Source organism: Nicotiana tomentosiformis, chromosome 10, assembly GCF_000390325.3.
Source record: "Nicotiana tomentosiformis chromosome 10, ASM39032v3, whole genome shotgun sequence".
In the NCBI taxonomy this organism is placed as follows: Eukaryota; Viridiplantae; Streptophyta; class Magnoliopsida; order Solanales; family Solanaceae; genus Nicotiana; species Nicotiana tomentosiformis.
Window position 1 is genome coordinate 6,505,777 of NC_090821.1, and position 15,763 is coordinate 6,521,539.

A 15,763-nucleotide genomic window follows, 5' to 3' on the forward strand; every position below is an offset into this window, starting at 1 on the left:
TGTACGCAGACCTTACCCCTACCTTATGAGAATAGAGAGACAGTTTCCAATAGACCCTCGGCTCAGGAAAGCATAAGTAACGCATTAATGAAAATATAAACAAGAAGGGACAGTACCAAAAAGTCATATAAAAGCAGAATAAAAATAACAAGATTGTAAGGTGATCAACAATGAAAGCAAATAACAGTTAGTCATAAAAACCTACTACCAACAAAAAAAACAAGACTGCGCGCCAATAGTACTGTTATGAATACTCTAGATTACCTACTCTACTACCCTAATCCTCGACCTACATACCTTACTATCAAGGGTCATGTCCTCGGTCAGCTGAAGTTGCGCCATGTCTTGCCTAATCACCTCTCCCCATCTCTTTTTTGGCCTACCTCTACCTCTCCGTAGGCCCTCCAATGTCAACCTCTCACACCTCCTCACTGGGGCGTATGTGCTCCTCGTCCTCACATGTCCAAACCACCTAAGTCGCACTTCCCGAATCTTGTCCTCAATAGGGGCCACACCCACCTTGTCGCGAATAACCTCATTTCTGATCCTATCTAACCTGGTGTGCCCGCACATCCATCTCAACATCCTCATCTCTGCTACCTTCATCTTCTGGACATAATCGATCTTGACTGACCAACACTCAGCCCCATACAACATCGTTGGTCTGACCACCACTCTGTAGAACTTACCCTAAAGTTTCGGTGTCACTTTCTTGTCACACAAGATACCGGAAGCGGGTTTTCATTTCATCCATCCCGCCCCAATACGATGTGTGGCATCTTCATCAATCTTTTCCATCCCCCTAAATAATAGACCTAAGGTACTTAAAACTCCCTCTCATAGGGATGACCTGCGAGTGCAGCATCACCTCCCCTTCCTCTCCTTGAGTCTCGCCATTCAACTTACACTCCAAGTATTCTGTCTTGGTCCTGCTCAACTTGAAACCTTTAGATTCCAGGGTCTGCCTCCATACCTCTAGTTGCGCGTTCACACCGTCTCGCGTCTCATCAATCAATACAATATCATCTGCAAATAGCATGCACCATCTGTAATGACCCGGACGGTTATTTTGAGAGTTGTAGCCTCGTTCTCCTATTTACTGCTCATTTTATACTTTATAGCTGTTATGTGACTTGTCGGGGTAGTCAGTTCAGGTCCGGATGGATTTCAGAATGAAATAAGACACTTAGTCTCCTGGTTGAAAGTTTAAGTTGAAATGGTTGACTGGATGTTGACCTATGAGTAAACGACTCCGAAATGGAGTTTTGATATTTCCGTTAGCTCAGTTGGGCAATTTTGGACTTAGGAGCATGTCCGGATTGCGATTTGGAGGTCCGTAGTGGAATTAGGCTTGAATTGGCGAAAGTTGGATTTTTTGGAAAGTTTGACCAGGAGTGGACTTTTTGATATCGGGGTCGGATTCGGATTCCGAAAGTTGAAGTAGGTCCGTAATGTCATTTGTGACCTGTGTGCAAAATTTGGGGTCAATCAGACGTGATTTGATAGGTTTCGGCGTCGTTTGTAGAAGTTGGAATTCCTTAGCTTCAATAGGCTTGAATTGGGGCGCGATTCGTATTTTTGATGTTGTTTGAGGTGATTTGAGGGCTCGACTAAGTTCGTATGAGGTTTTAAGATTTGTTGGTATGTTTGGTTGAGGTCTTTGGGGCCTCGGGTTGATTTCGGATGGTTAACAGATCGAAAATGGATCTTGGTGCATGGTTGAAGCAGGGATTGTGCTGGTGTAACTGCACCTGCGGAGCTTTGATGGCAGGTGCGAGCTGAGGATGCGCTGATGCGGGCAATATTGGGGAGGACTGTGGTCGCAGGTGCGAGGAGTTTTCCACGCCTACGTGCCCGCAGATGCGGCGTGAAGGGCGCAGAAGCGGATGGTGTGCGATGGGGATTTCCGCACCTGCGATTGTGCAGATGCGGGGGATAGGACCGCAGAAGCGGAGGCCCAGCTCCAGTGGTTCACCGCAGAAGCGGGTGGATTTTTTCTTCTGTGACGCCGCAGATGCGGTTAAGTGTACGCAGAAGCAGAAAGCCTGTGTAGATTATTAAAACAAGGGTTTGCGATTTTGGCTTTATTTCAAACATTTCAAGCATGGATTTGGGCGATTCTTGAGAGGGTTTTTGAGGGGTTTCTTGAGGTAAGTCCCTTGTGCTCATTTTTGATCAATAATCTTATTTCCTCATTAATTTTTCCACCTAGTTTGTGTGTATTTAAGGTGAAATTTGGGAGTTTGAGGCTAGGGATTTGGAGAGTTTGATTTGGGGATTTGGAGAGTTTGATTTGGGGAGTTGAGTGACTATTTGGTGTCGGATTTTGGTAAACTTGGTATGGTTGAACTCTTGGTTGAATGTGATTTTGGGTTTTGTGACTTTTAACGGATTTCGAGACGTGGGCTCGGGGGCCGGCTTTTGAGTCGATTTTTGACTTTTGATTAATAACTTAGTATTTTTCTTCTGGAATTGATTCCTTTAGTCCGTGCTGATTATATTGAATTGATTATGGCTAGATTCAAGGCATTCGGATGTTGTTTCGCGAGGCAAGGGTGTGTTGGAGTAGAGATTTGCTCGGATTGAAGTAAGTAACACTTCTAAACTTGGCCCTGAGGGTTCGAAACCCCGAATTATGTGTTATATGATTGGTGTTGAGGTCACACACATCCCAAGTGATGGGTGTGTGGGCGTGCACCGCAAGAACTGTGACCTAGTCGATTCCATGGAATTGTATAGTGGATTTATCTTGTTGATATTCCGTGTTTTCATCACGTGATAAGTAATTGAGTTGTCAATCATGCTAGAAATCATGTTTAGGCTATTGCTGGTACTATTGAGACCCATAGTGGTCGTTTCCTTGCTATTGACTTATTGATTACATTGACATTTTATACTCAGTCATATTTATTCATTTCATATTATTTCTCAGTCTCTGTTGCTATTTGTTGCTATGTCATATTATCATTTTGGACTAGTTTCACGACACTGTGAGCTCAAGAGAGAGAGAGACTGGAGAGATTGATGACCGAGTGAGGCCGAGGTCCTGATTGAGAGTGACAATTATGGGATCGGACTGCACGCCGCAACATGTTTATTGATTTATGCCTGGATCTGGCTTATTATAGCGCTTGGGATGAAGGAGCCCCTCCGGAGTCTGTACACACCCCCAATGAGCGCAGTTGATTATTTGAGGGATGGATCTTCCCTGGACATGGATCTTATTCGAATCATTTATATTCTGGGATGAATCTTCCCCTGGGTTGGATTGGTCTTATACAGTACTGAGTGACTGACTGTCAGTCGAGGTATATATATATATATATATATATATATATATATATATATATATATATATATATATATATATATGGATGGATCTTCCCTAGGCTGGATTAGCCATATACAATACTGAGCGATTGAGTATTCTGAGAGTGTGAGTACACGAGAATTTCAGTGTGGTGCATTGCATACATCACGTGCATTGGCATGTAGATGTAGAGAGGCCATACTCCTCATATCATTCAGAATTTGATCTATTTTACTTGAATTGAGTTTAACTATTGAACTTGGAAGCATGCCTACATTCCTGTACTGTATTTCTACGTTGAACTGTACCTGCTGAGTTCGTCATTACCTTTCAGTCCAAATGTTAGATTTGTTACTTATTGAGTTGGTTGTACTCACGCTACACCGTGCACCTTGTGTACAGATCCAGGTGCTTCTGGTCATGGCGGTTGCTGAATTGTGGAGTTCGGAATCTCGGAGACTATCGAGGTAGTTGCTTGGCATTTCGCAGACCTTGTCTCTCCTTCCCTATCTTTTCACTTATTGTATTTAGTTTCAGACTGTCATAGACAGTATTTTCCAGACTTGTGCTGTATAGATGCTCATGTACTCTGTGGCACCTCGATAGTTAGGAATTTCCGCGTTGTGTTTTGAGTTTCTATCCCGTTTATGAGAACTTTTATTGTTTAAACTGTTTTAATTCGTTTTCTGTTAAAAGTATTAATAATATTTTTAAAAATATCGGCTTACCTAGTACCACGATAGGCGCCATCACGACAGGTTAGGATTTTGGGTCGTGACACCATGGCACCTCCCATTGGATGTGGCGTGTTAGTACGTCCATCACCAGAGCAAACAAAAAAGAGTTGAGTACCGACCCCTAATGCAACCCCATCATAGCCAGAAAATGGTCCGAGTCCCCACCCACCGTCCTCACTCGGGTCTTTACTCCATCATACATGTCCTTAATCAACATAATGTAGGCAACATATACGCCTCTAACCTCCAAACAACTCCACAAAACCTCCCCCAGAACTTCATCGTACGCCTTTTCTAAGTCGATGAACACCATATGCAAGTCCTTCTTTCTCTTCCTATACTGCTCCATCAATCTCCTAACAAGGTGGATGACTTCTGTAGTCGAATGCCCCGGCATAAATCCAAACTGGTTCTCGAAAATAGACACACTCATCCTCATCCTTAGCTCTACCACTCTCTCCTAGACTTTCATAGTATGGCTAAGCAGCTTGATACCCCGATAATTGTTGCAATTTTGGATATCACCATTTTTCTTGTATACAGGAACCATCGTGTTTCACCTCCACTCAACTTCATCAACTCTAATCCGCCTACAATACCCAAAGTCACAACTACTTCCGGAGAGTTCCAAATCACCCAGTACAATGCTCCTGTCCCCCTCCTCGTTCAAGAGACTATGGAAGTAGGTCTGTCATCTCCGACGGATAAGCCCCTCATCCAACAAAACTCTACCTTTTTCGTCCTTGATCCACTTCACTTGGTCCAAGTCCCGCACCTTCCTTTCTCGTGCCTTGGCTAACCTGAACAACCTCTTATCACTACCTCGGCCCTCGAGTTCCTCATACAAACGACTAAAAGCTGCAGTCTTGGCCACCGTAACTGCAAGTTTTGCCTCTTTCTTAGCCAATTTATAATGCTCCCTATTCGCCCTCTTCTCCTCCTCGTATACACTTTCCACTAGCTTCAGATACGCTGCTTTCTTGGTTTACACTTTTCCTTGCACCTCTCCATTCCACCACCAGTCTCCCTTGTGCCCACCAGAGTAACCCTTTGAGACCCCTTAGCTTCAGAAATCAGTTTTCTAATAATTATAAATACTGCTACAAATGTTATTCTGATGAAGAGATCTATAAATAAAATATAAAAAATCCTCCTAGGATCATATTCTATTCTTGTAAATGAAATGATCGTAAGATATCGTTTTCTCTTAGAGGTCTTGGTTCTATGCTCCATTAAATAACCTTGAAAAGAGAACTTATTTTTCATTAGCCAGTATTTTGTTTTGTACTTTTGTAGTGGTCAATTTCAATTGGTCTTGGTTCTATTTCCATATAATAACCCTTCAAACGAGAATCTTTTTTCACTGGCCAGTTTTTTGTTTTGTAGTGGTCAATTTCAACCTTCGAACAATGATTATGCTTTTACCTTTTTTCGATTAAATAACAGACTTAATTTGTTGAAAGATTAGAACTCGATTTATTACACAGTAAGCAAAAACTAAAAGATAATATTGCAAACTTGTTTTTGAAACTTTCAAACAAACTCCATACATTTCTTTGCTACTTCTATGCATAATTTGAGTTCTTGCTTGCTGCTTTTCATAACTAGAATATCGACAAAGAAAGCCTCAATAATCATCAACTATTGAAGCTGGAGAGAGTAAACTTTCTGTAGACTTGTGCAACACATGAGGAAATTCAGACTTTTTCTCTTTAGTTTTTTTCTCTTACATTGGGAGATCGGAAAATGGAAAGGAGGGAAATGAGAATTGCTCACACCTATTGTGTGGGAGACTTTCACAAATACCACTATACTGTAAGCCTCGGTGATTTTACACCTACTTTGAGGAAGGACGGAGTAGATGCCAAAAATGAAGGGCAAATAATTCACTTCCCAATCGCTTCACCGTGCAGGTTTTGTGGCTAAAGACAAATTGAGGATTCAAAGGGAGAAAGTAGCAGAGAAATAGAGGCCCTTAACTATCGTCACCTCAGCTGCTCAATCAGTTCCAGCAGAGCACTGCATTCCAGCTCATTCAAAGCATCATGTTCACCATTCATATCCAACAGAAACCAAAGCATCATATACAGAGACGCATTCCTGCTAAATTTAAAAACTTCACTTTCTCATGCTTATTGATAATGATAACTTGTAGCGTGAGCAAGCATCATAACTATGAATTGCTTGGACTTTCAGACATTATATGTATCTGGTTATCCTTGAAGTTGACCTGACTAGTATTCAACTCCCTATGAGGAAAGTGATGCGCAGCGATGGATGCCTGTAAAAGAGTTTGTTTTGGCATCCAATCAAGTAGAATATCATGATTCTATATAAAGCACAGCTGAAAGGGAAAGGATTAAATAGGTTTAAAATCTTACTTTTTTTTCAACCAACAGTCATGGAAGAGAGAGATTAGGATCTTCTTCATCTGAGTCAAACTCAACCTGGAAACAAGTAAACAGTGCAACCAAAATTAGTTTTATATGGACCTTATCAATCCTTCATTCAACTTAAAGCCATATACTTAAATAAAGAGAATTGATTAAACACCAATCAAAGTGATAAACTTCTAGTTATAATTTAGCAGTATGAGAAACAATGTTGCTTCGCTTTATGAAACACAAGAGAAAAAGTTCATCACAGTTTCGTGCTTCAAATGAAAAACTCACATTTTCATCCTTATACCACTTCCCATGGCCATCACGCTTCCAGCCAGCAGATGTGAACTTAAGCTCCTTCTCTTGTCGTTCCCGGTCGTATGCATGAGGCATGATAATTTGATTTGTTGTGATTCCTATTTGAACAGATTGACTATTCCTTTCATTAGTTAGGCAACTTGTACTGTCACCCTTGTTGCATTTGATCTCATCCACTCGAGAAGTAGTACTTTGCTCCAACTTTTGATGAAATATGTCAGAAGCAGCTTTCTTTGTGCGGTCAGTTAATGGTTTGCTTGCTGATCTACGCAATTGGCTAGATGTCAAGGTGCTCGAGGTGGCAGTACCGTATTCTGACAAGGCTATTCTCTTGCTTGTCTCATCTTGCCTACCTAATTCTATTTCCTTAAGTCTTGACTCTGCTGCTCGATGGCGAGACCCTTTCATATGTGCCTACAAATGTTCTCTATAATCATGTAAATTATCACATAAGAAGATGGTAGAAGAACTAGCATAACAAAAGTCGAGTATTATAACATGAGAAATGTCCTAATACACCTTTCAATGCAAACATAGATACATACATTCATCCACGTACTTAAAATTTGTAAATATGCATGCCAGTATGTCTGTAGAATTTGTGCTCAATTAATCACAGAACTTCACCAATTGGCAATATTGGGTCCAAGGAAGTAGAGGTCCTTCATCAACTGCAAACAGTCCAATCTGAACTGAACCTTTCGCTCTTCCTTCTTTGTTGGCGAGCAGGAAGCACCTCAGTAGTGTGCATCACATGATTAAGACAATCATACTTTACCTCTCTTCCATGTCTCACTTGGACCAATTAAAACTATTTTGTCCAAAGAAGTAACGCTCCTTCTGATAATGAGGAATTATCACAGAAGATGGTAGGAGAACTAGCAACCCCCATGAGAATTTTCCTAATACCTCTACCAATGCATGCATGATAAAATACATGCTGCATCCACGCGTTAAAAAGTTGTAATATGCATGTACAGTAAGTCGGTACGGTTTAAAAATAGCTGGTCCAATAATTGTTTTGCTGGTGCAAAATGCTTTTCCTTTAATTAATTTTTTTTGGTTTGGGTGGAGGTGTTATCCACTCATACATACTCTTCTACCATTGACAATTATATGAAAAGGATTTTGACATGCTAGCAATCAAGCGTTTTCCGGATGTATCAATCAATCAAATTCTGAATTACTTGGAGTCGGCTGTGTGAATCCTCTGTAACTAGTCTACTTTATTTTGACCTATTTCCTTCCAGTACTAAATAATATATCTTCTAAGACAATTACTGGTCTTAAACTTAAGATTTCTCTAAGATTAACATATAAGTCTTTGACCAGAATAAAAAGGCTCCTCACAGGATCTAATGTAACTATGTAAGTGTAATAATGCCAGCTAAGCAATGATTCCAACTAGACGGTATCGCCTGAATGGATCATTTGCTTCCATTGTGTTATATTCTTACCTAAGCAAACATTTGTCTTTGAAGTAACTCCTCTCCATGTAATATTATATTCAAGCATTGCTTTGTCGCACCTATGAATTGGTATGTATTGAGGTCTACGTAGGACGTCGCATAACAATCTCAAGCAACATTTTCTCATTTAGCTTTTGTGTGCTATTTGCACTCATAAGTGATCATTTCTAATCTTGTCCAATCTTAAATCATCCATTTTTAATATCTCCACTCTTGTGAAATTCATAGTGTGAATATGTTGGGTCTTCTAGACCAAACATTCATTCTCATACAACATTGTTAGTGATAGGATTTCTATTCACAATTCTCAGTTAGCCACTTCAATCTACTCATGAACCTGGATCATGTTGAAACCTCCAATTATTCTTCCTATAGAGATGCTATACAGGAATAGTCAACTCCAAAACTTTTGAAGCTAACTTCGCTATTCGGTCAATGATAGACTTTAAAACTTGCCTTACTATTTAGGGGCTTAGTCTTTTACTTAAATTCGTAGCCAAGCTGAATGACATGTTGAGATTATGTTGTTCATTGATAGAAGAATTATGAAGCAACATTTTCAAGATCAAATTTTAGTTTTAAAGGATATGAAACTCAAATAACCAAAAAAAAAATATATAAAAAGAGACTAAAGGAGCAAAATTAGGGCTTTGTTTTTAGTATGTACGTACAGAGAGCATGAGAGGGGTGTCGAGGACGGGACTGTGAGGGCAAACGAGACAGGCGAATTTGCCGCTATACAGCTTCTTATAAGCTGAAGAATTGATGTTGTCCGCCATTAACTCATCGATTCTTCTCTTCCTGTACTGCGCTTCCTTCGCCCAGCTATCTCCTCCGAACACACTCATACTTTCCTTATACTTTCGTCTCCTCTCTACTTCGCTGGGATCAGCTAATTGCTTTGGAGCAGCTTTTTCAGCCGGAATATGTGAACGGAAAATATTCGCCGGAATCGAATCGGCGGTGGGATCGAATTTGAATTGAAAATGTCAGACCCGAAAGACCTCAGGCTAGAGATTTGGAGATCTACAGAGCTCGAGCTTAGCCTACGGCCTGACCAGTAAATGCAAGGCCCGATGAGGTGCTAGTACCTTTTGTCCGAGTGCAACACATTAACAAGTATTTATTTTGTTCTGAAATTTTATATTAAAAATTTTAATTTCACGATATTTCAAGATATTTTTCTCTTAAAGTTTAAAATAAAAAAATTAAAATTCAAGATGCACTAATAGAATGATACTAGAAAGGATTTTTATCCAAATATTAATTGATCGTGTATTAGCAGATGATATATATATGGGTCCGCGATATATTGCTACTAGAAATCAAGACATTAGTATTGGACTTGTAAATCGATTCATAACCTTTCGGACACAATCAATCTATGTCTGGTGTCATTTGTATGATTTTGTACGACTTAATGATTTTTTAACCTTGATAACTAAAGTTTTCAAAAATAGCTCGTGCTAAATTTTAAAGCACGTTCGCCAAGAAATTATGCAAGTTATGATAATTATCAGAATTTTTACCAAAATCTTGATAATCACCGGAGCTTTCAACCATATTGTTGAAAAAATCTGGTGATCATTAGGATTTATCACAATACCTGATGGATCACTAGAAAATATTCAGTATTGTGGCTGAATTTTTGTGCTTCAAAAACATGAAAATTACCTAGACCATTTCCCAAAATTTTGAACACCGTGCTTCAAATTCTGGTCGGAGGCTATTTTCCAAAATTTTTCGTTTTGATGGGATTTTATATATCTATCAGCTATTTTTTATTTAAGCGGTTAAGTGAACGTCTATCTAGGTGAATTCTGCAATAATTTTCGTATGGTAAATTTATTGTTATAACATCAAAATGAAGAAAAATCCAGCCCATTCTCCCCTTCTTTTGAGTTTTACACTTCCCAGGCCCAACAAATAAGAACCAAGCCCAGAGTGTCTTGGGAATTAAAACAATCAACTTCTAGTAGTATATGATATTGATATTCACTCTGACTATGGCCACAGAAATAAACAGTAAAAAGAGCAGTTGCAAGTAGTGTGGACACATTGTACATAACATGAAAATATATGGAAAATTAACACAACGTATTAAAAAAACACAACGTAATTAATCCAAAACTGCCAGTATTACATTTTAATTGAAGTGAAAAATACAATAAAGTGAACTCACAATTATCTCTCTTTATTCAAGCAAAACACGAAACAAAAAAAAGAGTGTAATCAGTATGCATCTTCCAAATTGCAAGCCATAGCACAGCCTGCAATTCTCTTTCAATTTTACTTCAGAAGCGCCAATGTTTGAGAGGCATCACAGCAAACTTCATATTCCCAGTCTTGCAATGGATGCCTTGATGCTCTCCACAAGCAAAATAATAAGTGTGCATTTTCTTCAACACAAACTCAAATCCTTCCCCTGCACCCTGAGTTGGATCTGCTATCCTTTTAGCCCTCCTGAAATCGCACTTGATAAAGCTCCTGTAGTTTGGTAATAAGTAAACACTGTGTGGAAATCCGGTACCATTTGTATTTGGTGGATCATACTTGAACACTGTCATACATATACAGAAGCAATTCAAGATTTTAAGTCAGTAAATATGTAATAGTACTGCATATCCACTATTAATATACTCCTTTGCTGTTACTTGGTTAGAAATATACTTGAACCATGAGACTCTATATGCTACATCTGACCATGCATAGATAATAGAAACTAATTTACTACTAGTATGTATGTTCAGGGTGGAGTTAGGGCGCGGGCGGAAGGGAATTCAGCCGAACCTCCTTCGCCCGAAAATATAATTACACTGTGTTTATAATGTCATTTTTTCCCATGTATAGTAGTATATTAGATGTTGAATCTCCCTTAGTTTCTTCGTGTGTTTACTATTTTATCTTTTGAATCCCTTGGTGAAAATCTAGCTTCCGCCACGATATATGTTGATGCATGCATGTTGCATTACTCATGAATTTAGGCAATATTTTCCGCAGAGGGAATTAAAAAGAAGTAAAATGTCATGCATTAGGAGTCAAACTCACGACCTAAAATATTTTTTGAAAATCCTTTGGCATTAAACTGAAAGTTTCCCATATTGTGTGGGGATTCAAAATTAATCCATGCATATAGTATACATAAAAGAAATGACATGCACATGCACATGCACTAAAAGCACAAACTAGAAAGAAATATATACCTAAGGTGTCATTGACAAAGAAATTAGGAGCAGTCTTTCGAGCTCAATCCATGTAGTTGAAACCATAATGCCAATTTTCTGAACCTCCAACAATGAATCTATTGGAAGTTTGAGTAGCATTTGGTGGATGAGTATAAGGGCAATCGGTTTTGTTCTAGGTTCTAGGACCCCAGTTGAAGTCATAGTTGGCTAGTCCAACAGCAAATAACATGGATGAGAAAACTGCAAGTAAGAGAAATGCTTGTGCCTTAACAAATGCCATTTCAGCTCCCTAAAACTGAAAAATTTACTAATGGAAGAAGAGAAGTTGAAGTGCTGGGGATGATGAGTGAGCCAACTGATATGGTATATTTATAGCAAAAGTATATGGTCAAAATGAAGACTAACTAGGAAACGAGTGAGAAATCAGTTGGTCATTTTCCTGAAGTTGGTTGGTGAATGGTGAGACAGGAAAATTAGTGCAAATAGCTAATTCTTTGTTTCTTCGCTGATTATTTCTTTTCAAGCGAGATTGAGTAAAACGCATTCACCCAAGTAATAAAATATTTGAAATCTATATTTTTACTAAGCCGTGCACCTATTGTCTCAAAACTATAAGCCTTTAAATTAAATTAAATTAAATTGGAAATAATCTGCATATAGTGTTTGGTCTCTAATTTAATACTACAATAGTTGTTTATCCGGAAAATCGGATAGAGTTAAATTTATAAGTAGTTCTAAGGATGTGTGATATAACTTGACACAAATCATACGGAGAAAACAGAAGTGCGTATATTCTAAACTATGGGAATGAGAGATAAAATAATGAGCGAGAAGAAATGAATGAGATAAAGTAAAACATGCTCAAAAGGTTGATCTTTCAATATGAGAAGTAGACTTTCGTTATCATGTCCTAATGTGTACAATAATCCCCTTCCCTCCCCCACCCCCCTATAGTAGAGGGATCCTACTTTATATACAATAAAAAATATATTATGGAGAACCCATGATGAATTATTTTTTCCCTAATTCCTGCCAGGATTCACTCCCTTAGTGCGGTTGCAACGACCCTTGTCTGTGAGCTCGATACTAACTCGAACTCGATATTGGATCGAGCCATCGGCCTTGACTCGAGCTTGATCCTGACTCGGAGTCTTGATATTCGGGGTGGACGTTGGTCGGTCTATGCATCTTTGACAACTTTCGCGTCGCCTCGTAGTTCGATTTGGTTATGGTCTCGATATTGATATCGAGCTGATCATTGATCGGTCTTAGAGCTCGAAGCATGGCGTCCTTACTTCAGACCTCGACCTGATATTACATAGATACCCTTTGATCGAAGCATTATCATCTCGACCAGTCCGTACCACTGACTAAAGTAGTATAGTACTATACGAATTCTTATAGGACAAAAGTGATCTATTAGGCTGTTTCACTCTTCAACTATTAGTTTCCCATGTGGAGTAACATATTTATATAAATCAAGTCTTATTCTATATGTTAACGGTAATACACTTAACTATGCCGTAATATACTGAGCATTTAGCTTTTTTGAAGTAGGAATAGGAATGGAAGTTTATTATCTTTTATATTATTATTAATTATCAATCTGGCTTGGAAGTTTTTTGCCTTAGTTAGGAACCCATTAAAAGGCAGCTGCAACTTGGAAAACCTTACAAAAGTCAGATTAACTGTTCATTTTTACTTTCCCGATTAATGGGTTGCTGGTCAAAAAGAGGTTATAATCCATCATTAGGTGCGATAATAACGGGCAAAATATTGCTTTTGGAACTGAGCAACATAAAAGAAGCTTCATAAAAAGAGCCCGTTTGGATGGGCTTCTTGCAAGCCAAAAGTCTAAGTTAGGAATTCAATTTTTTGGTTTTCGGCTTATTTTTATCATTTTAGCTTAAAATAAGTTCTTAAAAGTACTTTTTTATTTTATCCAAACATTACAAAATGACTTAAAAGCTATTTTGGCTTAAAAGCACTTAAAATAGTAAAAATAATACGGACTAGCCAGTTTTCGTACTGGTAATTCAAAAATAGCCAGCATTTGCAAAGTCATTGAAAAATAGCCACTATTTTGCTGCAACACGGACCGATCCAGCATAATATACTGGAGATTGGAGCACCTGTGTATGAACTTCCAGCATGTTATGCTAGACCGGTATACTATACTGAAACTCCAGTATATTATGCTGGAATATATCCAGAAAAAATTCTACCTAAAATTCTTTAAACGCAGGTAGTAATTATTTATACTATATATTTAATGAATTTATCAATATAAGATTCTACCGAATCCACATTTATAAGGCTGGCTCCACCCGTGCTTAGCACCACTTAATCTTAATAAGGATGGTGGATTGATGTAATATTGACATTAGTTAAAATATTTTAAAAAAAGAATTAATCGAACTAAAAATCAACTTCTTTAATTCACATTTATAATCCGTTCCTTAATATAATTCAGTGCTATAATTGGCTAGAATGGCTAAATTCTTTTCTAGGTTCTTATATTAGAGGTGGAATGTTATGATCGGGAACTCGGGTAGTGCGAAATTTAACCAAATAATGGTATAATAACAATAACAAAGACAATGAAAGTTGATAACAACGGCAATTAAAGCAGATAAAGAAGGCACCAATTTAACGTAGTTCAGTCAGTGTGACCTACGTCCATAAGCGGAGAGGAGCAATTTCACTATAACAATAAGAGTACAAAAGAGAGTACAAAATTAGAGTAAACACTCTAGTTAATCCCAAATACCCTAAGAGAATAACCTCACAAGATCACTCCAAAGAAAGGGTTCACACAAGTGCTTCCCAACACTAACTCTCATACAAAACACTTTTAATAAAAGAGGAAAGGAAGAAACAAGAAATGAAGACTTATTGGTGTGTCTAAAATGAACTAATTGCCTTCCCTTTTATAGGCAAAAAAGTCTTAGCTTCTTAGGTATAAAAGAAGAGATACAACTTGTGCAAATGATGTCCACCACATAATGCAATATTTTTGAGTTCAAAAGAATATTTCCAACAAAGTCTACACTTTGCAAAGATGCTTATACTTATGTGAGATGAACTCCATTAGCCAAAATATTGGCCATAATTACAAATCTTCACATTGGCCTAATTTTGGCTGATATAGTAAATTTGCTCCACCTTCTCCGCAAAAGCCCCAATGGGCATATGTCAAAATTTAATGCCATCAAAATCAGACAAGTTGTCTGATACCGAAACTGTAGTAGGGCCTATAACAGTGGAGTCCAATAAAGTATACAACGAACCAGACTTGTGTGCTTTCATGATCACAAGAGCGTCTTGAAATTTTTTTAAAACTCTACCTTCACTAGTGAATTTGCACCCAAGGGATTCTAAAGTGCCCAAAGATATGAGATTTTTCTTCAACTCAGGAACATATCTAATATTAGTGAGAGTTCTCACCACATCATCGTGCATTCTGACCCGAAATGTACCTTTGTCAATAACGTTACAAGTAACATTGTTACCCAGTTGGACAACTCCACCTGCAACTGAATCATATGTAGAAAACAAGTCCCTACTAGGACACATATGATATGAACAACCGGAATTTAAAATTCACTCATTGTCTAATCTGAAACTAGTTTTAGTTGCTAAAAATATAGTTCCCTCAATCTCATCAGTTGCTACACTAGCTTCGGCGGTATCAATATTTTTGTGCTCATTTTTTCTTTCTTTATGCTTTTCTTTATTTTTCAGTTTATAGCATTCAAAGATATTGTGACCCTTCTTATGACAATAGTGATACTCTAAATTATTGTATCTGGAATTGGAGTCGGATTTGCCCCTAACAAACAAGCCAACTCCCGCTTGAGTTTCACTAGCTTCCCCAGTAATATCACTATCTATTTGTTCTTTTGATTTTAAGATAGATTTAATATCCTTATAAGAGATATTATCCTTTGCATAAAGCATAGTATCTCTTATATGCTTAAAAGATGGGGGTAAAGAACAAAGCAGTAACACGGCTTGATCCTCATCTTTAATTTCAGCATCTATATTACTCAAATCCATAAGAATGGAATCAAAGATGTCAAGATGAGAGAGAATAGAGGTACCTTCACCCATACGAATTGTATAAAGTTTCTACTTTAGGTAAAGTTTATTTTCCACCGTCCTCTTCAAATATAAGGTTTTTAATTTTTTCCACATGCCTTTGGCTGTGGTTTCTACAGAAACTTCGCGTAAAACCTCATTTGAGAGATTTAAAATCATACATGCTTTTGCCCTTTTGTCTATGACGGCAAACTTCTCATCCGTCATTTTATCCGACTTCTTCTCCTTTCCTTGCAATGCCAAGTCTAAACCATCCTGAATT

The 15,763-nt window shown here is 38.1% G+C and overlaps 1 protein-coding gene and 1 pseudogene across 2 annotated transcripts; both read right to left on the reverse strand.

Annotated features, from left to right (window-relative positions):
• Nucleotides 1–5,534: 5,534 nt before the first annotated feature.
• On the reverse strand, nucleotides 5,535–9,310 carry LOC104118800 (uncharacterized). Of its 2 annotated transcripts, XM_009630160.4 has the most exons (4): nucleotides 8,887–9,310; nucleotides 6,720–7,160; nucleotides 6,429–6,494; nucleotides 5,535–6,328 (listed from the first exon to the last, which is right to left on the reverse strand). In XM_009630160.4, the coding sequence occupies exons 1-3, from the start codon at nucleotides 9,061–9,063 to the stop codon at nucleotides 6,447–6,449; spliced, it is 666 nt and encodes a 221-aa protein (XP_009628455.1). In that variant the 5' UTR covers nucleotides 9,064–9,310; the 3' UTR covers nucleotides 5,535–6,328; nucleotides 6,429–6,446. The 2 variants fall into 2 exon arrangements, with proteins under 2 accessions (XP_009628455.1, XP_009628454.1); XM_009630159.4 differs by having other exon boundaries at nucleotides 5,535–6,494.
• Nucleotides 9,311–10,329: 1,019 nt separating this feature from the next.
• LOC117273088 (uncharacterized) lies at nucleotides 10,330–11,708 on the reverse strand (annotated as a pseudogene).
• Nucleotides 11,709–15,763: the final 4,055 nt, after the last annotated feature.